A 25009-nucleotide genomic window follows, 5' to 3' on the forward strand; every position below is an offset into this window, starting at 1 on the left:
ATTAATGCCCCACTGGGATATTGTTTTCTTATTGTAAATTGTGATATTTAACATCATTGATGACTGATTCCAACCTTTTATCTGTTTTTTGTACCTGTTTTTGAAAATCCTAATAAATAGATTTTTAGAAAAAATTAGGAAATGTCACATCACATCTTGACATACTGTGTCTATGGGTCATTTTTGTGCAAGATAGATAGATAGATATATAGATATCTAATATATGTGGCTGCCTGTTTGCTATGAAAGGAGAATATCAAAGGCTACTCCCCAGCTTGATATGTATCCTGTTTGAGATGCAGAGAGTAGCAGAAGCGTGAAGAGAAACCAGCATGTTTAAAAGAATTTGGTGAACAAATGCAAACATGGATTAAGAAGATTTGAAGGGGTTTTTTTGCTTAAAAATGGTTTTACTATAATTACAGTTTAAAAACTCTGATAAATGTATGACTCTAGTGTTGGATCCATTCTTTTCATTGTTACATATTTGCTACTTGAGGTCTACAAGTGTCCCAAAAGCTCATCAGCAAATGTTTTATTCTGTTAACAAAAAGGTACACAATATCCATGAGCAATAAGAAATGAAAAGAAGTCAGGCTTGAAGTGGTCAGTTTATGTGTTTGGAGTTTGTGGCAGAGATCTCTAATGCCCCAAAACAACAACATTTCCAGAGAAAGCTTAAATGATTCATAGGACTACAGATAACTGCCACAATATAACTGAAACAAACACATCCAGGGTTTCTGGATGTCCTAACATTTCCTTAAGCGACAATCGTTTTATCTGTGTCCCACTATTCATGAACTACGACAGTCAATAAAGAAAACTTTGCTTCATTTACTCACAAATCATCATACATACACCTGTAAAACACTAAGCCAAAGTTCCTTGTCCAGCCAAAGTTTGCTTTAGACAAAAAAAGCAAAAGATTGGAATAACTTGTGTAAATCATGTGAAGATCCCCCTAATTGTTTATTACAATTGCATAAAGTACATCAAGCAACATATACTTAAAGTGTAATGTAAACACAAAAAGGTATCTATTCAACTTTTAAGTGTGCCTATGGCCTGAAAAAACCTTTAAACATTGTAAACCATACAAGGATTTAAAGGACATTGACGTAAGCATTTAAAACAAAAAAGAACAAAAAAATGGGCGGGTATTGAAAAAGACTTGTGACTTGACCTGTAAGGAAAAAAATACATTAGATTCACATCTTAACTTTTGAAGACATCATCTCAGTTTATTTTACAGCAGTGATGCAACAAACAACCTGTGTAGCATCTGAATACATGTCACATGGTAACACCAATTTTTAAAAGAGTACATATGGCTAAATTAACAGTTTGCATACATCTTGGCGAAGCAGCTTCACTAATTCTGTCCATTTAAACTGGTCTATACATTTTTTCATACGGCTACATTTCAACAAATTGAGAAATATGTATTTTTTGTGAGATATTGTAGCTGGAAAACACCATTAAAGACTAGACTAGACCACTATTTGGTGTCAGATAGACTCTGCTGTTGTCTCACATGCCTGAAGGTTTTTTCTCTTCTAACTCGGGTCCTTGCATTTTCCCACTGATGTGTCGTTTCCATGACTCATGAATCTCCATGTGCACCTGCAGGTCTGAATCTGTGTAAAAGGTTTTGCCACATGTTTCACAACGAATTGTCTTCTTTTTGCTTTTGTTTTGTTTCCCTGTGCAGTATTTAAGATGCTGCTTATTGGAAAAGCTTTTGCAACATTTCTGACAAAAATATGGTTTCTCTCCAGTGTGAACCCTCATGTGAACGTTACGACTAGAGCTCTGGGTGAAAGTTTTGCCGCAGAAATCACAGCTGAAAGGTTTTTCGCCGGTGTGAACTCTTGCATGCAGGACGAGCTGGTACTTTTGTTTAAACTCTTTGTCACACTCGAAGCATTTAAAGGGTTTCTCCTCTTTGACATTCTCCTCTGTGTTCGCTTTTTCTGCTGCGCTCTTGCAATTATTCTGCATTTTGCAAAATCTTAAATGTTTGCTCATGGAAAAACTTTTCCCACAATTCTTACAAAAATATGGTTTCTCTCCAGTATGCACTCTCATGTGAACAATACGACTGGAGTTCTGTGCAAACGTTCTCTCACAAAAATCACACTTGTATGGTTTTTCACCTGTGTGAATTCTCGTATGCGTCACTAGGTGCGTCCTTTGGTCAAACTCTTTGTTGCATCTCATGCATTTAAATGCCTTCTTTCCTTTGTGACTCCTCTCCACATGCCTGATAAGAAAAGAGTCCTTCCGAAAACTTTTGCCACAAAAACGGCAGGTTTTTTCGTCCCTCGGAGGCTGCTCCAGTTCTACAATGACTTCAACACTATGACTCTGACCAGGCGACGATGATCCATCAGCTTCACTCCATTCATCGTCTATGCTTTCCTTTACACTTACAGTCGCAGCAGTGGAAGATGGAAACAGATCACAGTCACTGGTTGGTTCTGATTTAGGAAGTCTGACTTCAGCATTGTTTAAGGTATCAACCTCCATGTCTGGACTGATAGACTGATCTTCCTGCTCCTCTTTCACCTGTGGGTGCTCTTGAATCTCTGTTTCCTCCATAACAGGACTCTTTTCGACCTTCATGGCACTTCACTGTAATTTGTGAAGCTCAGATCCTCAGAGACCAGCTGGTTGTCTAAATGACAGAGAAGACACATGCTATTAACTGTTAAATAATCCAGTAATATATAACATATATTTATACATCCAAGGGCAAGTAAGAGGTATTCAAGTGAGATGATTTCAATCTGGTGGATCAACGATTTTTTTAATATGTATTAGTTTAATTTGTGTTCATGAAGTTGCAACATTTTTGAGCTTCATACATAAAGCTGTGAAGTACAAAATTAGCTGGCTCATTATAAATCCTCGTGGAATAAATAAAAACTCATGTGTTTATCAGAATCAATACATTTAGCCAATCTGTTGCCCAGAAACACCATACCGCTAATTAGCAACGTTACATTACAAAGGGAATGCAAACTTACGAGTTTTCTGAGCAGTAAACTAGCAGATATGACTGTAGTTTGATAAAACACATCAATGCTCAAAGATTTATACCCAAAATACGTTATTGATCATTCAATGCTACACATAAATTTACACTGCGCTTCTATCATTAATGTATTTCGGCTACCACTGGCCCCTTCTGTTTTATCACCATTTTGCTTCATACAATATGTAGGAGCCTATGTCCTGATGCCTGGATATGCAGCGGTTTTTCGGTAAATAAGCAGAGATCTCGAGAAAACGTCAAGAAATAACTTGTTATCACGGGAAAAAGGAGTAAATATAAGGATGCATGTCTGCCAAGGGCTTCCGTACCCTTGACTGCTTAATAGTATGTTTATATATGTATGCAGTGGGCGGAGTAACTGGTAAGACTCAGACCTGGAGATGAAGTTAAAAGTATTTTAAAGATGAGACAAACCTGCTCCGACCAAGATAACTTCAGATCTTAAAACGCTCAGCTCCTCAATCTTCTTTCTTAGCTGGTTGTTTCTTCTTTCGGCGGGCAGCTTCTTCCCGATTTTCTGCTTTCGTCTTTTCAACAAGTCTAAAGATTTCCTCAGTTTGCCGCTCGTTGACCATTAGTCAAGATAGCTGCTTTCCCAAAATGACGAGTTTACGTTAAATGTACTTTCAACTGTAAGAAATAAAAGCAATTCAGCTTTTTAACTTAACACTGGACAACAGTCTGATTTAATGCTTCCTGTTACGTCATAACGCACAGGGTCAATCTACACCAGCGCCCCCTGCTGCCATGGAAGGCTAGATTTTTCTAAAAATACTAAAATTGCTAAATGTTTTGGTAGTTATAACAACATTATAACAAATAAATGACGGTCAGTAAGGGAAGCAGGAAATTAGTCCATCACAAGTATTATGAAGGCTTACTAAGAAGTAAACTTGCCCAGCTATTGTAAAAGACAAGGCTGTCTTAGCTATATTTCCTTTCATTCATTTCCGTTTTGAAATTCTTTTATGAACAAAGTGAAAGTTTTGACAATGAATGAGCAAAAAGTTTATTTAAGTTTTAGCATGTGCACAGAGTAAAGGTGTGTGTCTTTGTATAATTTGAATACAAAGACTTCCCTGGCCTCAGTGATGAACAAACAACGGAGCTTTCTGATATATGGCCCCACACTGATTTGCTTACTTTGACATACTGTGCCAAGATTTTGAATGTATCCAATCATTGTATAAGTGGAAAAAAACACAAATGAATAAAGAAATCAACCTGAAGCAAGTTGTTACAAGTTGATAAAAAGTCCACTTTTCCTGGGTAGAAATATGTTAGATAAACATCTAACTTTAGATAAAAAACATTAAAAATACCATTTTTTATTCAGCTATATTCTAACAAATTTACATACATGTTGTTTTTGTGACAGATCTTAGTTTAAACACACCATTCCTAAACACTAGATGAATGTTTAAATAATATGAAAGGTATTTGATTCACATTGATGACATTTTCTCACCTAGCTTTAAGTTCATCTCCTCTCACTCCGGTTCTTGTTGTTTCTCACTGAGGTGTTTTTTCCATGACTCATGAACCTCCATGTGCAAGTTCAGTTCTATATCTGTGTGAAAAGTTTTTCCACATGTTAAGCAGCGAAAAGTCTTTGGTCTTTTGTTTTGTTTTGACTTGCACACTCTAAGATGACGGCTGTAGGCAAAATATTTACCACATTTCTGACAAAAATATGGTTTCTCTCCAGTGTGCAGTCTCATGTGAACATCCCTATTAAAGCTAAGAGCAAATTTTCTCTCACAGAAATCACAGCTGAAAGGTTTTTCACCAGTGTGAACTCTTGCATGCATACCAAGCTGGTGCTTTTGTTTAAACTCTTTGCCACACTCAAAGCATTTAAAGGGTTTCTCCTCTTTGACATTCTCCTCTGTGGTCGCCTTTTCTGCTGCGCTCTTGCAAAATCTTAAATGTTTGCTCATGGAAAAACTTTTCCCACAATTCTTACAAAAATATGGTTTCTCTCCAGTATGCACTCTCATGTGAACAATACGATGCGAGTTCTGTGCAAATGTTTTCTCACAGTGATCACACTTGTATGGTTTTTCACCTGTGTGAACTCTCGTATGCGTCACTAGGTTTGTCCTTTGGTGAAATTCTTTGTTGCATCTCATGCATTTAAATGCCTTCTTTCCTTTGTGACTCCTCTCCACATGCCTGATAAGAAAAGAGTCCTTCCGAAAACTTTTGCCACAAAAACGGCAGGTTTTTTCGTCCCTCGGAGGCTGCTCCAGTTCTACAATCACTTCAACACTATGACTCTGACCAGGGGACGATGATCCATCAGCTTCACTCCATTCGTCGTCTATGCTTTCCTTTACACTTACAGTCGCAGCAGTGGAAGATGGAAACAGATCACAGTCACTGGTTGGTTCTGATTTAGGAAGTCTGACTTCAGCATTGTTTAAGGTATCAACCTCCATGTCTGGACTAATAGACTGATCTTCCTGCTCCTCTTTCACCCGTGGGTGCTCTTGAATTTCTGTTTCCTCCATAACAGGACTCTTTTCGACCTTCATGGCACTTCACTGTAATTTGTGAAGCTCAGATCCTCAGAGACCAGCTGGTTGTCTAAATGACAGAGAAGACACATGCTATTAACTGTTAAATAATCCAGTAATACAGCCTATAACCTTTACAAACCAAGATGTGTTAAAGTGAATTGATTGATCATGCATCCCTAGTTTTATTACTATTTTGCTTAATAAAATATGTACGGGCCCATGTCCTGACTCCTGATCAGAGGTGGCAAAAGTACACACATTCTATACTTAAGTAGAAGTACAGATACTTGTGTAAAAAAAGACTTTGGTAAAAGTAGAAGTACTGATTCAACTCTTTTACTCAAGTAAAACTAAGAAAGTACAGGCTCTGAAATGTCCTTAAGTAGAAAAGTAAAAAGTATTCCTCTGAAGGATATTTTACCGACCATTTCTGTGCAAACCTAACTAAACCTCACAATAATAATAATAATAATTCAAAGACTTTTAAACTTTAACGTTCTAGCTTAAAATAAAATAAAACTATATACTGGAAATAATGAACATTAACTCCTGAGTTGTAACAACACCAGAATTTTGAACTTCAGCAATACACGATACCTCTTTTGATAACAGGGCAAAACACTACTACTACATCTACTCAAGTACAGTAACTAAGTATTTGTACTTAGCCACTTCCCACCGCTGCTCCTGATACCTGGACATGCTGCGTTTTTCGGTTGCATTCTCTTTGTGTGATTCAGACTTTGCATTGGCTATGTATTTGCAGCGCATTTATTGTTACTTTATATGTTTTGACTTACTGCAGCCCATTTTAACTTTGCAGCCCGCTTCTCTAAATAAAACTCTTTTGACCTTATCGGACAAAATATATCTATATCATGAATGACATCGTAAAAAGATCATGTTTAACGCCGTCTAATGTCTTTATGCAGCTTAACGTAACACATCATCTACCCTTCCCCTGGACCACTTAATAGTATTTTTATATTGTCAAAAGATGACACAAACCTGCTCTGACCAAGATAACTTCAGATTTTAAAACGCTAAGCTTCTCGATCTTCTTTCTTAGCTGGTCGTTTCTTTTTTCGGCGGGCGGGCAGCTTCTTCCCGTTTCTCTGCTATCGTCTTCTCAGCAAGTCTAAAGGTTTCCTCTGGTAGCCGCTTGTTGACCAGAAGTCAGAATAGTAGCTTTCCCAAAAGGATTAGTCCCCGGTTAACCTTAAATGGACTTTAAGAAATAAGAAATAAAGAGATGTAATAAATAAAAGCAATACAGCTTCGTAACTTAACACTGGACAACTGGTCTGATTTAATGCTTCCTGTTACGTCATAACGCACAGGGTCAATCTACACCAGCGCCCCCTGTTGCCGTGGAGGGCTCTCTTTTTCTAAATGTTCTAAAATTGCTAAATGTTTCAAAACTAGTTCTAACAACATTATAACTAATAAATGACAGTCAATAAGGGAAAACAGGAAATTAGTCCATCACAAGTATTATGAAGGCTTACTGAGAAGTAAACTTGCCCAGCTACTGTAAAGGACAAGGCTGTCTTACCATTATTTCCTTTCATTCATTTCAATTTTGAAATTCTTTTATGAACAAAGTGAAAGTTTTGACAATGAATGAGCAAAAACTTTATTTGAAGTTTTAGTACTTGCACAGAGTAAAGATGTGTATTTTTGTATAATTTGAATGCAAAGACTTCCCTGGCCACACTTATGTCACACGACCATACCTTATGATATACGTCCCCACACTGGTTTGCTTATGTTGACATACTGTAACAAGATTTAGAATTTATGCAATCATCATATAATTTAATAAAAAACAAAAAAGAATAATAAATAAATTAATTAACCTGAAGCAAGTTGATGAAAACACCACCTTTTCTGGGTAGAAATATGATAAACATCTAACTTCAGATAAAAAACATTAAAAATACAATTTCAGCTATATTCCAACAAATTTACATACATATTGCTTTTGTGACAGATCTTAGTTTAAACACACCATTCCACTATATGAATGTTTGAATAATTTGAAAGGTATTTGATTCACATTGATGACATTTTCTCACACAGCTTTAAGTTCATCTCCTCTCACTCCTGTCCTTGTTGTTTCTCACTGATGTGTCGTTTCCATGACTCATGAACCTCCATGTGCAAGTTCAGTTCTATATCCGTGTGAAAAGTTTTTCCACATGTTAAGCAGCGAAATATCTTTGACCTTCTGTTTTGTGTTGATTTGCACACTCTAAGATGACGGCTATAGGCAAAATGTTTACCACATTTCTGACAAAAATATGGTTTCTCTCCAGTGTGCAGTCTCATGTGAACATTCCTATTAAAGCTTTGGGCAAATGTTCTGCCACAGAAATCACAGCTGAAAGGCTTTTCACCTGTGTGAACTATTGCATGCCGAATAAGATGGCGCTTTTCATGAAACACCTTGTTGCATTCAAAGCATTTAAAGGCTTTGTTCCCGTTACTTCTTTCCATGTGCATTACAGGATGAGAGTCCTTCTTCAAAGACTTTTCTTCACTTGGAGGCTTTTTCAGTTCCAAAACAACTTCAACAATATGACTTTGAGGAGGCGACAATGATCCATCCCTTTCTTTCAATTTGTCATCCATGTTTTTGTTTACACTTACAGTTGTAGCAGTGGGAGGTGGTAACAGCTCAAAGTCAGTTGTTGGTTCAGATTTGGGAAGGCTGTCTTCAGCATTCTCAGAAGTAACAGCCTCCATGTCTGGGCTGATACTCTGATCCACCTGCTCCTCTTTGACCTGTGGGTGTTCTTGGTTTTTTGTTTCCTCCAGATCTGGTATCTGTTCTACCTTGATCTCACATTGCTGGAGTGAAGGATGGGTGTCTACAAGACAGATAAAACACATGGTATAACCTGTTTAATAATCCAGAATGACACGTTTGATTAAACATGTTTGTTCAAGTGCAAGTGAGACGTGTATCATTCATGCTCCCAAAGTAAGAGAATCGTCTTTACAGCCATTACAGTTTAATGTGTGCTCATTGAGTTGCGTTACAACCTGTAGCACCTTAGCACTGTACTAACATACAGCAACCGGCTAAAAGCTACTGCTGAATTCGTTATGACACACACCTGCTCTGAATAACATCACTTCTGGTTTAAACACTGTGAGCTGCTCGATCTGCTTTTTCAGCTGGATGATTTCTTTCTTGGAGCGGACAGCTTCATCCTGATACCCTGCTATCGTCTTTTCCACAAGTCCAAAGATTTCCTCTGCAGCCGCTGTTAGTCGCTCGTTGACCAACAGTCTCAGCAGCTGCGTCCCCGACATGATGGAGCCCCGGCTACCGTTACCGGTAATTTTTGAGAGGGCACACGGACTTTAAAATAACAAAATAAAGCCCCTCGGTAACAAAAATACGCCTGGTGTGAGACAAACGACCGATGATGGCAATGTCAGTAAATACTTCCTGCTCAATTTTAGGAATCGCAGGATAAATATTCACAAGCGCCCCCTGCTTCCGTGGAGGACTCTCTTGCTGTAAAAAAGAATGATGATCGATTAAAAAAAAAAATTAACGTACAACTGCAAACCGCAAAAACTTGGCTGAATGAGCTTAATGAGACAACGGCTTTTTGTTGTTGTTGTTTTGTTTTTTTTAAGGTTTATCCCCTGTACAGTTTGTTTCAATAAGCTAAGGCCATCATCAGTAAAGATTCCTGGCATACGCCAAGTTCTCTCAAGACGAGGGAAATATTTAAAAGGTAAATTAAATATGAATAAAAACTGAAAGGTTAGAGTTCAATCATGATATTCAAAGGTATAATCTAGAAGATTTTCTTGTAAATAAATATCTGTTAAAGTCGAGGTGAAATGAAAAATGTTTAATCCTTTTAGATCACATCCCCGGTAATATTGTGCATCTATTTGACAATATAGCCCAAAACAAATACAGAAAATCAATTTCTTCATATTTTTTACATCAAAATCCAATCATTTTTTCTTCCGGGTAAAAGTACATTTCACGCATGCTTACGTAAGTTAGCACCAAACAATTTCAACCAATCAATCTGCAACATTTAGCCGCAGAGCACCAAGAACGCTCGGCAGCTAATGCGCTGTGAAGAACGTCTGTCTACGCCCACTTCTCAACGATCAAATCAAATCCCTCTAATGATATGTCCCGCCTGCACGTCCAGTTTCACTCAGGAATACGTATCGATACGGAAGCTAGATACTCTCGAAAATGCCGTTTCAGCTCGACTTAAAGTCGACGCTCAGATGAAGGAAAACAGTCTAAAAAAGAAAGCGACCGTCAGCGAGGAAAACACAGTTACAACCGTGGACGTCTAGATATGTGGGAAGCGTACTCCCACAATTGCTGTTTATCACCATTAGGTGGCGCCAAAGAGAACACAACTGAAATCTTCAATATAATGTCTTTAATATTTATGGTAATGTGAACAAAATGCTTGTTACAACACTGATGAACTACCAACTTTTTAGTGTACTTACTACCAAACAAACCTCTCAAACATTGATACCAAAAAAGGCACAAAAGCATACTTAGTTACCACATTTCCAACAACAAAACAAGCATTATACCTGAGATCACTTTTTTGAAATGCTGACCTTTCAGTTTCTGTGAATCAGTGCAAAGATGCTGCACTGCAACTCTTCCCATGCAATACAGAAAACCCAAAGACTGGAGTCTAACCAGGAGTCACAATGTCAGGACTCTGCGCATGGGGCCCATGCTCTAACAACTGAAATACATGGCACCCTTATACTATGAATGTTTTATTCATGGGCGTTTTAAGTTTCTTAAACTTTTCTCAAGCTGAGAGAATTCCTGATGTCATCTGAATGTACAGCTTCTAGATTATGTGAGACTTTGTAGGCGTGGTCAGCCGGAGAAACACTTTTCACCAGCTTCTGTAATTTTCCTTTTTGTTGTGTCACTTTCTCTTACACTTACTGTCGCGGTTGACATGTTCAACTCTTGTCTTGAGCTTATGTACAAATGAAACGAAGCTTTTCCCAAATTGTCCTCCTTCCTCTGTTGTGTCTGAAAATGTATCAGGATATTTTGACACAATCATTTTTGCGACTTCTATGCAGGCAGCCTTGTTGGGGTTTGGACAGTGTTCCTGCATTGCGTCCACCACGGCTCTCACCATGGCTCTGCTATCTGCAGGGAAAGCCTTCGTTCCTCTTGTTATGGCCTGTAAGAGTGAAGCAGGCAACTTGTCCCAAGGAATTTCTAACTTGCTTATCCATGAGTTCCGTGTTTTTGTCGATGAGGGTCCAGGATTGTGTAGCTGTGTACATGTGGTGTCTAAAGGGAGCGTTTGTTTATTAGAAACATTGCTGAAGAGAGTATCTCTAGGCACTGTAAATAAAAACAAAACAAGATAGATTTTAAGGTATTGGTAATTTAAAGTTTAAACAGAATGCAGATAAAAATAGCAGCTTTTTAAAAACAGCTTTAGATGTATTCTTCTCACCTCTTTGTTTGAGTGTTTGGATGACTTTACAACATTGTATTGGTGGTAAATGATACTGCAAGTCTTGCTTCTCAACATAGGCTAGGTCGTCTCTCTTTGTGACTCCAATTTCTGTTGCCAGGTAGTCAACAACACTCATAAGCCTCTCATAGTCCAGGTCAGGAAGTGCTCTCTGAATTTCCTGAACGCAATCAACATCCATACCTAGAATGAAGAACACACTGAGTAATGCAAGAAGACGACAGGGAGGTCCATGATTTGTGTAAAAAATAACCTGAGATCTTGCTCTTAAACCTCGCTGCCCACAACCCATCAGTGTTCTAAAGTTAGGGATAACATCAGGATAATGCAATAATCACAGATATAAGAACAGCTGATGCAAACATTGTTCCCTTTAGTTTTCAGTCTTTCCTGATTTTAAATAAGATGTTAGATTTACCTGCTGACATGCACATACTTTTTAAAGCCATACAATGAACCAATCCTGCACTGTCAAAAACATTTAACTTTTTGGTATTTCCCCTCATTTCACATAGTTAATTGTATGAATCATCTACCTCTGATTTTCCAAAGCTGCCTACCCCAGCATTCATAATGCTTGTTGCCCTATCACTAGACATTTGTGACCTGTATGATTGTAAATGTTATCTGTAATGAAGAGAATTTACCAGAAAAACTGCAAGACTCTTCCTCCGTCGGAGACTGTCCCTGTTCCACAATGACTTCAACACTATTACATTGATGAGGCGATGATGAACCATCACTGTCCATGTTTTTGTTTACCCTCCCTGTTACAGCAGTGGTAGATGCGAACAGCTCACAGGTAGTTGTTGGCTCTAATTTGGGATGTCTGAGTTCAGCACTGTTGGAAGTATCAACCTCCATGTCTGGACTGATACACTGATCCACCTGCTCCTCTTTGACCTGTGGATGTTCTTGGTTTTCTGTTTCATCCAGAACTGGCATCTCTTCCACCTTAATGTCACATTGCTGCAGTGAAGGATTTAGATTCTCGGCGACCGGCTGGATATCTAAAGGAAAGAGAAGATGCTCGACACTTAAAACCTGACAAAAAACTGCAATATTTAACTCATGTATATTTTCAGAAGTCGACATTTTTAACAGCCATTATAGTTTTATACAATACAAGCTAACAGTACGTGATGACACAGACCTGCTCTGAATAACATCACTTCAGGTTTACACACTGTGAGCTGCTCAATCTGCTTTTTCAGCTGGATGATTTCTTTCTTGGAGCGGACAGCTTCATCCTGATACTCTGCTATCGTCTTTTCCACAAGTCCAAAGATTTCCTCTGCAGCCGCTGCTAGTCGCTCGTTGACAAGCTCTCTAAGCAGCTGCGTCCCCGACATGATGGAGGAGCCCCGGATAACGTCACCGGGAAGTGTTGAGAGGGCACATGGGATTTAAAATAACAAGTTAAACTCCTCGGCGACAGAAAACTCAGCTCGGTAGCGTAAATAAGCTAAACAAGTAAATGCTTCCGGGTCAACTTTATGACACACGTAGTAGATCTTTACCAGCGCCCCCTGTTGTCGTGGATGTCTCTTAATCTCCCTACTGCTCTCTATTGTGTTGATGACAAATACCGGTAAATATATACATACAATAATTTTAATTTATCACACGTTTGAGACAATGAAGGAGCAAAACGAAAATACAGCTATGTATAAATTTAGATATAATCATATATTTAGTATTTTTAGTATAAGTGATGACTTTCTAGTGACACGAGTGATGATGACCTAGGAGAAACTTCTAGAAACTACTAAACTACTAGGAAAAACAGTTAACTCAGTGTAGGCTATTGGGCTTTCTAGTGTTTTAAAACCCTCATCGGACTCATCTCTGGTGGGGATGAGTGGCGACGATAACAGACTGAGTAACGTGGTGGAGACATTGTGATGCTAAACATGGGCGTTAATGACAAGGATGAAGAGAAAGAAGAGGTCTTTGGTCTGAATGAGTGGCATTGATTGATTGATCATTGTTAGCTGAAAATAAGAAAGTATGAGCCCTGCATTTAAAATCTAACCAAGTATTAGCATCTAAATGTACTTAAAATACAAAAAGTGGTCAGTCAAAATTTCAGATACTGGATTGTATTTTTTGATGCATTACTTTGTATGTTTAGTGTAACAGCAAGTAAAGGTGGGTCAATTCTCGAAGTAATAAATGCAAATGTTAGGTAAACAAGCATGTACCCACCTGGTTAATTTGTCTACTTGGAGCATTTACAGACAGAGACACTGAGCACAAGAACATCTCCAAGATGAGAAGTTTATTGGTTTGCAAAGTAGCTGTTTTTACAAAAGCATGAGGAGGGAAAAAGAAACATTTGGAGAAGTCTTACACCACGGTGGCAGAATGTACCTTCTTCATCAAAACACTGGTCAAGTGCACATTTTGAATGAGATACAATATCAAGGTCATCTAAGGATATTTTGGGACACTGCATCATGTCATAAATGTGAGTGCTGCTGTTATTTGTGGAGCAGATTTTTGAATGCTGCTCCGCTGAGAAAACAGCAGCGAGACCCAACATGATGCATGGAAACATGAAAGACTTCAGATAATCACAACACCCGGAAAAACACTCAAAATGATGCTTAAACTGGCTTTAGGGTAAAAACTAAATAATCCTTTTTCACGAGTTTGACTGTGTCATACAGGAAAGTATAAGTAGTTAATATTTGAATATTTCAGCCCGGAACCAAAGAGACACTTTCATCGTTATAAAAAAACTCCACTTTGCAAGATGCCTTCATATAAACAGCAAAAATTAGTACGTTACCAATACAGTAGGTATGACGTTACCACACACACAACCCCGCTGGTTACACTGTAATAAATAGAAATGATAACATGATTGTACAACCACACAACACATTAGCAACAGATCAGCCTACTTCTATTCAGAGGACACTTCATACTGGAAATGGACATCATGGTGTAGCCATTCTTACGTGTAGGTTTTAGCACTTTTTTGGAAAGAATTGTGTTGTTCTACTTGTTAAAAAAAATGGTTGACTTAGATTCTTGGTCCATCATCTTACGTTTTTAATTTGGTAAACTGGAATTTTCATAAACACTAGGCTATAGGAAGGAAAATAAAACCACAAGTGGAAATCTGCCCTCGAAACACGCCTGATACAGTCGATGGAAAAAAAAACAAAGAGCATGCTTGAATGGACCACACACCGACAATATAATACCTCAATCTGTCATGAATGTTTATAAAACGTCAGGTACTAGCTTACATGCACAACAAAATGCTTTCTGCTGGTAACTCAGCCTGATATTCCTTGTGTAAAAAAAGGAGACCATGTTCCAAAATATGTACATCCAAAGTCCAAGAGCGGGACTGTCCCTCTTACATACAGACACCCCTCGTTTTACGCTGTGGGTCGGAAGGGTAGTCTACAGAGAGGACCCTTAATAACTGAGGTGAACATGAACAGTAATCCCACCTGGGTATTCATCGTTTACAATCAGAAGGAGAATAACATTCAGTTTTCAGTTGCATTTTTTTAAAGGGTTGAAGAACAATTCAAATAAGAGCAAGAATTACAATTGATCAGGAGTGTTCTTCAAAAGACATGGGATCATAAGAACAGGAGCTGTTGTATTTAACACTATATATCAGGAGTAAACACAATAGATTTAGGAGGTTTTCTAAGCACATGTACCGAGACTGTTACTGGAATACTGAACGGTTGTGAGTCTCTTAAAAAGGATCAGTGTGCAGGATTTAGGGGCATCTATTGGCAGAAAAGGAATGTAATAATCATAGCATGTTTTCAATCATTGGTAATCAATTGTGTTTCCGATATCTAAGAATGACCTCTTTGAATCAACAGAGAGAGCAGGTACATTCCCATGGGGTTTATATTGCAAAGCCTTGATTCTACAGTGGCCCAGAACAGACAAACTAAATACTTTTTGGGAGTTTTGCAGCCACAGTATTTCCTCCTACACACTTGGAAGAGGAGTAACTATTAGTTAGTTGCAATCTACAACTTCACAGCTAGATGCCACTAAATCCTACCCACTGCCTCTTTGAGTTGACACCTATTTAAAGTGCACAAGTACCAAATAAGTGAGTTGAAGTACCATGCCAGCTTATCATGTACCTGCACCACAACCAACATTGCAAAAAAGAAACCCTACACGCACACTGGAAAACAAATTTGCTATTATCGAGTTACAATGTGCCACACACAGCTCTGATCCCTGCGCATACACTCACACACACCAACACGCACACAAAACCCTCCCTGGTTTGAGCCCTTTAATTCAGAAGTCTTCAATTTTTCTTCTCCCTCCCCCATACTTCCAACAACAGCACGACTGCTGTAAACTGCTGCCAGCTCATGAAACATGAACCTGTGTAACACCATTATACACATCTTTGTTTCCACGTCCATGAAACACAGCGTCGTTATGGTCGTATTCCTCACATTGGTAATATTAACGTGGTTAGAAGAAATTGTAGAAAACGTAGCGTAATAAATGGAACACAAAACACACCCACTCTACACAATTATTACACATTATTTGTACACTTTTGTTCTGTTGTAATACTGTAGTGATGATAGTACCACTGGCTCACAGCTCCTCAAACTGTACTTCTCGCTGCCCTCTCATATCAAACTGTACTTGTTTCCTGTTTTCGACCGAAATAAACCAGAGCCTGTCAAGCGTAAACAAGGAACTGTGGAAGACCCCGCCTGACCGACCAGGAGAAAACAAGTCCTGCCCTGGAGCAGTCAGTCTTGGGGCAGTGAAATTTATTGCTACATAAAGGGAGAGATGATAAACACTCAATGTATGCATGCATGGAAAGCAACCACTCATTTTCTTATGATGAATGCTGCAGACTGCTGCAGCCCACTGTGCACAGGCAATAATAAGATGTTAAAGTTTGCTCAGGGATCTAAGAGAAAGCAACGGAACCCATGAAATCCAGAGCTCTCTGCAGTGAAATAGTGCAACTGTCCTGCACAGATGTCCCAATTACTATGAATTCACATCAGCTGACGGTGGTGGGAAACCTACATTAGCTTAAGATTGTGTGTATAAATGTAAATGTGTTAGTGGTATTTCTGTCCAACCTTGTGAAGCTGTCTCCCAGCAACGACTCTTTGCTTCTTCTGTGGGTCAAGCCGCTCAGAAAGTGGCAACAAACCATGACTTATGTTTGAGGACATCTGTCTCCTAAGAAAGCCTCTGAAGCTTTTCATACCTGGTTTAAGTTTTGTTATTTATACGTTTCTAATAAGGCTAAATAAGATGTAAATAACATTTTATATATTATTATAAGCTAATATAAGGAATAACATCTGGGTTAGCAGGATGCAAGTAATCAACTTTTAAACTTTTTCAAATTCGACGCTCAGATGAAGGCAAACAGTCTAAAAAGGAAAGCGACTGTCAGCGAGGAAAACCGAGAGTTACAGCCCGAGCCAACCGTGGACGTCACTCATGCAACACTGCTTGGATATCTGGCAAGTGTGCTCCCACAATTACTGCTTATCTCCAAAGGTGCCGCTAAAGAGAACGAAACTGAGATCTTCAAGATTACCGCTTTTACTATGAAACCAACCAGTTTTATAATCGATCAGGAAGGCTGGCATTTCAGTTTCTTAAATGCCAGGATTTGCTGCTATTCTTTATGATTTATGATAGTTATTGGACATTTTGGGGGTTTTGGACTGCTTGTTTGATAGAAGAAGCAAAAAAATCAATGCAGTATAATTGTAACGTACTTCTACTGTAAGACTTCAAAGAGCAAAGTGATTCTGAGGGAGGTGTAAACTGAGCAGCTTAAGACGTAATACTGTGCTTTGCTTTAGAAATCACATCTACTGTCTCTGTGTGTTTATCAAAACTTTCTGCCTCAGCGAAGGAAAGACATTCTGTGTGGAGGGGAGTGGTTACAGACACAAAACCATGTAATGAAGTTAAGACACATTCAATTACAATTGTTAGACTTCTGCTGGCTGCTGTAAACAAAGATGGAACATCTACCCGCCTCAGTGTGGACAAAACGCTGATGTGGAATGATTCAGGAAACAATTTAAAAATCCATGAAATACACAAGACATACTGAAAATGGACTATAACAGCACCAGCCGTACCACCGAAAAACTGTGACATTAAGTTCATAATTTTGTGCATCACTATATCTGCTATGCTACTATAGAAACATGACTACTATACATTCAAAATACCATCAGGAGCCGATCCTGCTTCGAATGTGACTGAAGGTTTTTAGTGTAGTTTGTGCTCAGCCAACACCTGCACACTTTGACAGCACAGTGTCTTCTAAATGTATTTAATCAAAGGCTTTGTAATGAGAATAAGTTGCATACTGGTTTAGTGTACAATTCAGTTGTTTGCATGTAAAATCTGCCAGTGCGACAGCAAAGTCCAATTCATTAACTCACTTAAAAACTGCTCTTTGCCCACCAGACTGAAGTCCTAATTCTACTTCCTGTTCAACACACGGGACTTCCTGTCTAGAGGAGAATGGCTGCAGTAATGGCTAAATGAGTCTGCAGCATTGGACTATTCTGATACTTCTTGTAATAATTGAATCCTCATTTTTATGGAATTTAGGTCGGTGAGACTGCAGCATGTTAGCAACTAGGATAAACACAAGGGAGGGCAGGGGAGCGCCCTTAGGAGTTGCAGATACATCAGCACAGAGGAAACAAGGTGTAACAATGCGGCCTATTGGGATCATATCAGAAGACTTAGAAGATAACCAACAACTAGAAAGACTCAAACAACCTTTAAAAGTTTTTATCTGGTTTTGAAAATCATGTTTATGAGTCTCAGATTGAACCCGCCAACACTGCTTAAATCCAATACTGCTGGATTGTACAGAATAATCGTCACTATTCTTTCATTTACATTTAATCAAATGCATATTACAGCTTATCTAGAAGCTTTTGGAAGAAATGAATTCACCTTGAATTAAATGAGCCAATAAATTTGGACATTTTACCCATAAACAACATTAGTCTTTTCTTTTAGCTGTGCCAGATATTTTTTTCCTGAGTAACTTCTCGTAAAATCTGAGTTATTTTTCCCATCCTCGGACGTACTCCACACCTGCCTCTGCCTCAGCATCCCCACAGAACTCAACATGAAGTAGCTATTAATAAACCACGAGATCCCTGATCTGACAGAACTGGGGCTAAAACCTGAAAATGGAGCGAACACATTCACCGTCAAAGCTTCATCGTATCAGATCCTGATTCATTAGAAAGGAATGAAAAGCAGTGAAAGAAATAAAGCAGAAGAACTCTAACTTGTCACAGCCGGAGCCTTTTTCCAGTTGCGATGCCGCTGCAGTGTTGCATGATGGGTAATGGATGATGACGTAACAGGCGCGTACTGTATGTGTGCGTGGTCATCTGTGATCGAGTCCTTGCTTCACACTCGACTTGCAGAGCAGGAGGAGCGGGAAGTTAACCCAGCTTGGTGATCTGTAGATCTCCCTGTATCCGTACTGTGTCGATAGAGGGCAAAGATTTTACTTTGTGATAAAAGTCAAAGAGCTGGTGTCCGTCCACGAATATCCGGAACCTCTGGTGCTCGCAGTGGATCTCAATCTGCAGGTTGGGAAGACAGGAACAGATGGAGAGAGAGACAGGACAAACAGAAGAAGGGAGGAAAAGAGAAGTTAAGGACACAAATCATCAATTCTGGAAGCTGAGATTAAGCAAAGGACATTTTTACTTATAATCAGTCCATAAAGATGCAATGACATTAGCACCAGCGCCTCAAAGTGCTTTAAGGAAAACTTCAATGTCATGTGCTTCTTCGCTTTCCTTGCGGAGAGTAAGATAAGAAGCCTGTGCAGTGAAAATGAAGCTAAAGCCAGCAGACGGTGAGCTAAGGTTAGCACAAAAACTGGAAACATGCTAGCCAGGCTTTGTCCAATAGTAACAAAATCCACCATGTCCATGTAGCATCAAAGCTAATAAACACATTTTATGTTCTTTGTTTAATCTGTACAAAAAAACTAAATGCTAAAATGACAAAGCTGTCAGTTTGCCCCCGTTCCTTGCATTTGTGCTAGGCTAACAGGCAGCTAGCTTTAGCATCAGACACGTGAGAGTGGTTTTGATCTTCTCATGTAACTCTCAGCAAGATAGCAAATAATCATATTTTTCAAAACATTACTTTAACCATCTTTTAGCCCTATTTTTTTCCAAAGCTCGAGCTTCAAACAAGAAATCATGAGGATATTAATTATTTTTATTTAGTTTTAGCTTTTTAACTGTTTAAATTCACTGTATGTAGCAAACACATTACCATGGTCTATTCTTCAAACCCTGCAGCAGTCACGCGTGGCTTAGAAGAAAAACTGCACTTCTACTCTTGTTGGACTGGTATTTGAATTAACCAAACACAGAATTACTTTACGTGAAAACATGAAGCTTCGCAACCACAAAAAATAACTCTTGTAGGCGTAATTACACCCACACATTTGTTACTTTAGTTTGGAGCATTTGGCTAGGAAAGAAAAATGTAGATAGCATGAATGATCTTTTTTTTGGCCTCTTTGGAGTTGCCCAGCAGATTAATATAATGATTCATCATGTTTCAGGCCACCTGGTAAATGTAAGTCCAACATTCACTCTTTTTTTTTTGCTTTGTTTTTCTCCTCCGACTCCTAAAGGAGAAAGTTGCCCCTGGAAAAAGCCACTGTCAGTCAAAGCTGGTGTTCTCTGTAATCGATAGAAGCAATAATATTCAAAATTGGCGTCATAGTTGTAGAGAAAGTTGTACGAACAGCTTGTGGTTTTGCCCATTCTACATTCCTATAACACCCAGCGTGCATTGCGCCCCTCTCTCTGAAAGGAACGGCCCAGCGAGAGACGCTGAAGTGAAATACTACTGTTTCGCTGCAGGCAACGGCTCAGAGCGGTACATAATCCGAAATACGATGAGAGTAGTTGCTTGTTTTTTATAGTTCGAGACTGGACAATAGTGCAAGGCTGGTTTTTACAGCAGAGTTAGCAAAACCTTTCACATTCTTTTCTCATGGTTGATATAAAAAATATTACTCGGTGCAGCTTTAACTAAATACAGGGAACAGTTAGTTAAAGCAAAGTTTTAAGGGCTTAATGAGAAGAATGTTCACATTTTGTAGCCAGCTGCTAATACTGTTTGTAGAGTCTGTTATAAAACGCTTACGGACAAATCACAATCCAGACTGATGCTTAATAACAACTGTTTGTGTGTGTGTTTAGGGTGTCATAAACCTCCAAAATGCTGTCTGAAAAATAAGCCAACATGTCTTCGTACGGTTCGGACCAAAAAAGAAGAAACTCGTAGGTGCGATCCCACTTCCCGAGGCAGACAGCTACAATGAACTCTGGCCGTGCTACTCTTGAAACCACAACACATCATGTGTTCGCCCACATGCCTCCGAATTGGTGAGGCAACAATCTGCATTGGCAACCTTAATCTGCAGCCTGCAGCTTTTGGCAGTCATGACTGTGCTGTCCTGCTTGGTCACGCTCCGACAACGAACAATGACACTATATCAGGGAGCTGACATTACATAACTAGATGCAGGGATCACCTCCAAAAATAGGTCAAAGATAGTGGTTGGCTAGCAGTTAAGTATATTATGCTTTCTCGAGGCCTGAGCCTTCTTTTTAGCAGAGATAACTTAAAGTGTAGAATTAAAGGCTGGTGGGTTCACGTTTGAATTAAAACACGTCATCATATATTTTTAGACGAACACCATATGTGCTACTCATGTCCATATTAAAAATTATTAGAGCGGAATATAACGTTACAGAGCCAGAAAGTCCCCGGGTCAAATGAGAATTACTCATCCTGCATATGTGCTGCTGCTGCTGCTCAGCCCCTCACTTCATCCAAACACACAAACAGCTGATGCTAATGCAGTTAACAGACCACTACACAGAACACAGCCAGTATGTAAAGAAGATGGATATTTTGAAGCATTAAAAGCATTTCCTGTTTGTCTCTTATTTTATTCTGCAAAGATCTTTGAGCATTTGATTATCTCTCTTGACTTTAAATAAATCTATCTAGAAACACTTTAGCCATGTTACAAGAAAGCATCTTTAAAGCTAAAATAGTTTAAAACATTTTGGATGTTTTTGCCCATTTACTCTATAAATCTGTTCACATTACTATTGGGTAAAAAAAGTTATACCATTGGCCCTGAAACAGCTACAAAAACACCCGTTACACTTTCTGATGTGGTTTGCAACACATGGTGAGAACATGTTCCTTTCAAGCATACTACATCCTAAAATACAGGAATTCCCCATTCAAACTAATTCAATTCCATGAAAATCAGTGAGTCTCATTTGGTTTGAATTAGATTTTAAAGAGCTTTAAAGGAGCAATTCTCAGAGCTGGTGTTCTCTGTAATTGACAGAAGCAATAATATTTGAAATTGGCGCCATAGTTGTCGAAAAAGTTGTACGAACAGCTCGTGGTTTCACCCATTCTACATTCCTACAACACCCAGCGTGCATTGCCCCGCTCCCTCTGAAAGGAACGGCCCAGCGAGAGATGTTTTTCGCTGCAGGCAATGGCTCAGAGTGGTACAGAATCTGAAATACAACGAGAATATACCGGTGGATTGTCTAAAAAATTCTTCAGGTCTGCAGTCCACATTTCAAACCTGATGATTTTGAACAAGACATGACACCGGAGGCGAGCGTTCTAGATTGAGGAAGTGTAGTTTAGCAAGCTCCCTGGCCTCGTCCAGATGACGCGTTTTACGTAGTCTGACAGAGGTTTTCCAGGGCTCATTGGAGAAGCGGATAGCGTCCTCCAAAGGCACAGAGGGAAATAGCATTTATTTCTACCTTAATGGCATAAGCTCCTCATATTAGCATGATAAGACAGAGTCTGAAAATTGGCGAACCAGCCCTTTAATTGACAATTTATCTGATCTTCTGACCACAGCTGTTCAAAAAAGCCTGTGTGTTCAACAAGAACCAACAAAGACTTTCAACCAGCCTGCACACAGTTATCACCACAGTCATCTGGCATGTGACTTTATAAGACAAGGATGTTTACCCTAAAAGGCTGATCAGGGATGAAAGGAAAGTAGGAGGTGGATGCCTCCTCTCCGATCCATTTCCCAGAGATGCGGGCGCTGCGCAGAAACTGGCGGTCAGAGAAGCGAGCTGTGAGTTTCAGGGCTACATCATATGGAGGCTCCTCCTTCTCCGAGTCCCGGCCGCATGTCAGGCTCACGTCAAAGCTGAGGGAGGAAGGAAACAGAGGGTTGATGTGTCAGACATATGAGCCCAATAATTAATCTGGGATAAGTCAAAGGCATAATTCTGCTGCTGCTGCTAAGGCAAACCCAATTGTGTCTTAATAATGCATAATCCCTGCTGCTGCTGGGTTTGGTTAACCACCCCTCCCCTGCAGCTGTGCTGTTTACACACAACCCTCTTTGTTTGGGTGTGTAGACATGATTACAGTTGCAAACTTGCTGAGGAAACAGTTGTATATTTTGAGGCTAGGAGCAGCCCTGTCGGACAGGATGTTCACATGAACTTTGCCATGAAAACTGTGCCAGCAGCAGCCACTGAGCACGATGAGGTCATGGGGAGGTTTCTTCCAAGTCTGACACAAGTTTCCATGTAGGGTAAGGACACACCCAAACAATTCTGCCTCATTTGGTCCTCTTTTTCCCCTTTTACCCCCCTTTTTTCTCTTGTTGGGGAACGCCCTGTCTCTGCATACTTAACAAGCCACCATTCTCCCTCTGGTTGCCCACGCATTACTCACTGTGTCCAGGAGCAAGTCTGACTGCCCTTAGAACAAAAAAACAATCTCCTAAATCTCTCACTGTGCATATGCATGACAAAAGGTGCTTTAAATAGAGTGAGATAACGCTAAGCTCTAGATAAGGAGTGCATGCATGTATTGTGTAGTGATATCTTACCTGTCTGGCTCCAGGTCGACAATGCCCATCACTATGATCTTCTTCCCTGGCCGCATGCCGCCCCGGATTCGCCCGTTGAACGGCACAGTCTATGCAAAGGTACATTTAATTTATTACGCACAGCGAGGAGCGAGCATCAAATATGGACACTTAGGGGGCAGTTAGTGCCTTCTCATACCAAGAGACGTGATAAATCCTCCTTGTCAGGTGAGATGAGGCCGGGGTTCCCCAGCGAGTCGTTCAGGTGGTCATCCTCCACAGTCTGCAACACCAGTGGCAAAAGACACAGCATGCAAACTGTCATTTATCGCTCCATCAGGTAGGGTATAAACTGGCCTGACTGAGTTTAAACACGCACCATGAGGCTGCAGGCCTGTCCATCAATACAAACACACAGTGTGGCCTTGCACGCGGTAAGCTTTAAACCAACAATGACGAGGTGGCGGCGGACCTGTCATGTTGGTATCAGGTATCCTTGTCGTCAACCACACGAGGTTATACATTAGCCTCAAATACCTGCACTATTATGTTAAAGCGAACTTGCAGAGCACCGGTTGAGGAGCCAAGGTGAGCACATACCACCGATACATTTCACCTCGCACATATTGGATTTCCTCTCCGGCTACAGATGAAAGAGGAGTCGCGTTGCGTTCAATGCGCCGCGCACTGCGCCCTGCATTTACAATAAGCGCCGGATAATCGACATAACAGTCAATTCCACAGGCCCTTATGCGCTTAACATGAGCAAAATCCCATCCAATCCCCACCCCGATCCCTATGAAGCTCCAAAATACTCACTATTCCGTCCTTTTCCGCTGCCTGCACCGCCATCTTGAGCAGAATAGCATAGGATGCTTATTATCGGAGCAGAGGCTGCCCTGCCGGGGAGTGTGGTGTGTCAGCGTCGTGGCACTGACTCAGGAGGATATTCCTGTTCCTGCCTCTATTCCTGGGTCTCTCCACGTCTAAGCGGTTCCTACTGAGAGTACATCCACCGACCAGGACACCCTCCGGCTCCTCTGTTAGCCTGAAATGGGTGGATATCTGCTGACGTATGCTTTATAATAATTACAGCCTAAAAGCTTAATCCCCTTCTGTTGGAGAAGGCTAATCAGACAGATTTTCCTCAACCCTTCACCCAATTAGCGACGAGCTGTGTGCACATTTTATTTCCAGATCATCACAACAATCTAATAAATAATTTAGATTAAATAACTGGTTCGTGTGTTAGACTGCTGCTGTTTTCGGTTCACTTTACATGACACAGTTGGGCTCTGGCCTAATTGGGCACTAAGTGTGCACGCTCAATACATTTGAATGATTGAATAATACTGCAGGCTTTGAGGCTATAAATAGAGAAGCTTCAACATTAATTGCTTTTCAGTGAATGAAGTGGACATTCACATTGTCTCTCTTTCATTGACTTTTGCAGGACCAGCCCCCTCCTTTTCTGTCTCTCTCCAGATCCTGTGCGTGCGAACGTCCGACTCTCTCCATCTGTGTGTGTGTGTGGGTTTCTCTCTCTCTGGCTGTTTAATTTAACAGTTCCACTCTGCCTCTTGGTGGATATTTAAAGCCATTACAAGCTGAAGCAACCTTTCAAAGTCCTTTCCTATAGATTGTTGATGCATCAGCCAATTAAAAGCTCTCAAAGCCGTTTATACCAGGGATTTAATACATCCAATTAAATCACACAGTCCTGTCAGGAAATTGTATCTGCTTTTACCCTTGTGGACTAGATTCACTGTTTGATATCAACAAGACAGAAAGCATGTGTGGGGCATGAATCATAAATCATAGCTGTAGTATCTTCCTATTCGCTCAAATCGGTAAGGTTTTATGGTTAATGTGCAGGTTTCAGTGCTGATATGCTCTGGATCAGCACCCTGGAGCAGGGGGGAACTGTCTTGATTGAATGCCTTTTTAACATAACATACTG

General features: G+C 39.9%; 4 protein-coding genes across 5 annotated transcripts; all 4 read right to left on the reverse strand.

Annotated features, from left to right (window-relative positions):
- Window positions 1–4134: 4134 nt before the first annotated feature.
- Window positions 4135–6872, reverse strand: LOC138588132 (oocyte zinc finger protein XlCOF20-like). Its single transcript, XM_069658024.1, has 2 exons — window positions 6592–6872; window positions 4135–5650 (listed from the first exon to the last, which is right to left on the reverse strand). Exon 2 carries the CDS (start codon window positions 5596–5598, stop codon window positions 4552–4554), a length of 1047 nt encoding a protein of 348 aa, XP_069514125.1. The 5' UTR covers window positions 5599–5650; window positions 6592–6872; the 3' UTR covers window positions 4135–4551.
- A 333-nt stretch (window positions 6873–7205) lies between these two features.
- LOC138588133 (zinc finger and SCAN domain-containing protein 31-like) lies at window positions 7206–9002 on the reverse strand. The gene is made up of 2 exons (XM_069658025.1): window positions 8706–9002; window positions 7206–8456 (listed from the first exon to the last, which is right to left on the reverse strand). The coding sequence occupies exons 1-2, from the start codon at window positions 8902–8904 to the stop codon at window positions 7684–7686; spliced, it is 972 nt and encodes a 323-aa protein (XP_069514126.1). The 5' UTR covers window positions 8905–9002; the 3' UTR covers window positions 7206–7683.
- A 1021-nt stretch (window positions 9003–10023) lies between these two features.
- On the reverse strand, window positions 10024–12514 carry LOC138588934 (uncharacterized). The gene is made up of 4 exons (XM_069659187.1): window positions 12256–12514; window positions 11750–12112; window positions 11082–11285; window positions 10024–10966 (listed from the first exon to the last, which is right to left on the reverse strand). Exons 1-4 carry the CDS (start codon window positions 12452–12454, stop codon window positions 10533–10535), a joined length of 1200 nt encoding a protein of 399 aa, XP_069515288.1. The 5' UTR covers window positions 12455–12514; the 3' UTR covers window positions 10024–10532.
- Window positions 12515–13368: 854 nt separating this feature from the next.
- On the reverse strand, window positions 13369–24083 carry LOC138588845 (galectin-related protein-like). Of its 2 annotated transcripts, XM_069659090.1 has the most exons (5): window positions 23869–24083; window positions 23249–23332; window positions 23071–23159; window positions 22191–22377; window positions 13369–18724 (listed from the first exon to the last, which is right to left on the reverse strand). In XM_069659090.1, exons 1-5 carry the CDS (start codon window positions 23899–23901, stop codon window positions 18581–18583), a joined length of 537 nt encoding a protein of 178 aa, XP_069515191.1. In that variant the 5' UTR covers window positions 23902–24083; the 3' UTR covers window positions 13369–18580. The 2 variants fall into 2 exon arrangements, with proteins under 2 accessions (XP_069515191.1, XP_069515190.1); XM_069659089.1 differs by lacking the exon at window positions 23869–24083 and having other exon boundaries at window positions 23249–23374.
- Window positions 24084–25009: the final 926 nt, after the last annotated feature.

This window comes from Semicossyphus pulcher, unplaced genomic scaffold (assembly GCF_022749685.1).
Source record: "Semicossyphus pulcher isolate SPU_LCO1_2020_fin unplaced genomic scaffold, fSemPul1.0.p SCAF_12, whole genome shotgun sequence".
Classification (NCBI taxonomy): Eukaryota; Metazoa; Chordata; class Actinopteri; order Labriformes; family Labridae; genus Semicossyphus; species Semicossyphus pulcher.

Bases quoted from the DNA above. Each gene is read 5' to 3' on its own strand.
- LOC138588934 (XM_069659187.1), bottom strand. From the start codon at position 12,454: ATGTCGGGGACGCAGCTGCTTAGAGAGCTTGTCAACGAGCGACTAGCA. The intron at 12,113-12,255 runs GTCTGTGTCATC...TCTTTCCTTTAG, and splicing joins AGTGATGTTATTCAGAGCAG to ATATCCAGCCGGTCGCCGAG. The intron at 10,967-11,081 runs GTGAGAAGAATA...TTTTATTTACAG, and splicing joins CCAAACACTCAAACAAAGAG to TGCCTAGAGATACTCTCTTC.
- LOC138588133 (XM_069658025.1), bottom strand. From the start codon at position 8,904: ATGTCGGGGACGCAGCTGCTGAGACTGTTGGTCAACGAGCGACTAACA. The intron at 8,457-8,705 runs GTGTGTGTCATA...TCTGTCTTGTAG, and splicing joins AGTGATGTTATTCAGAGCAG to ACACCCATCCTTCACTCCAG.
- LOC138588132 (XM_069658024.1), bottom strand. From the start codon at position 5,598: ATGAAGGTCGAAAAGAGTCCTGTTATGGAGGAAACAGAAATTCAAGAG.
- LOC138588845 (XM_069659089.1), bottom strand. From the start codon at position 23,374: ATGACAGTTTGCATGCTGTGTCTTTTGCCACTGGTGTTGCAGACTGTG. The intron at 23,160-23,248 runs GTATGAGAAGGC...ACCTTTGCATAG, and splicing joins AGGATTTATCACGTCTCTTG to ACTGTGCCGTTCAACGGGCG. The intron at 22,378-23,070 runs GTAAGATATCAC...TTCCTCCCTCAG, and splicing joins GTCGACCTGGAGCCAGACAG to CTTTGACGTGAGCCTGACAT.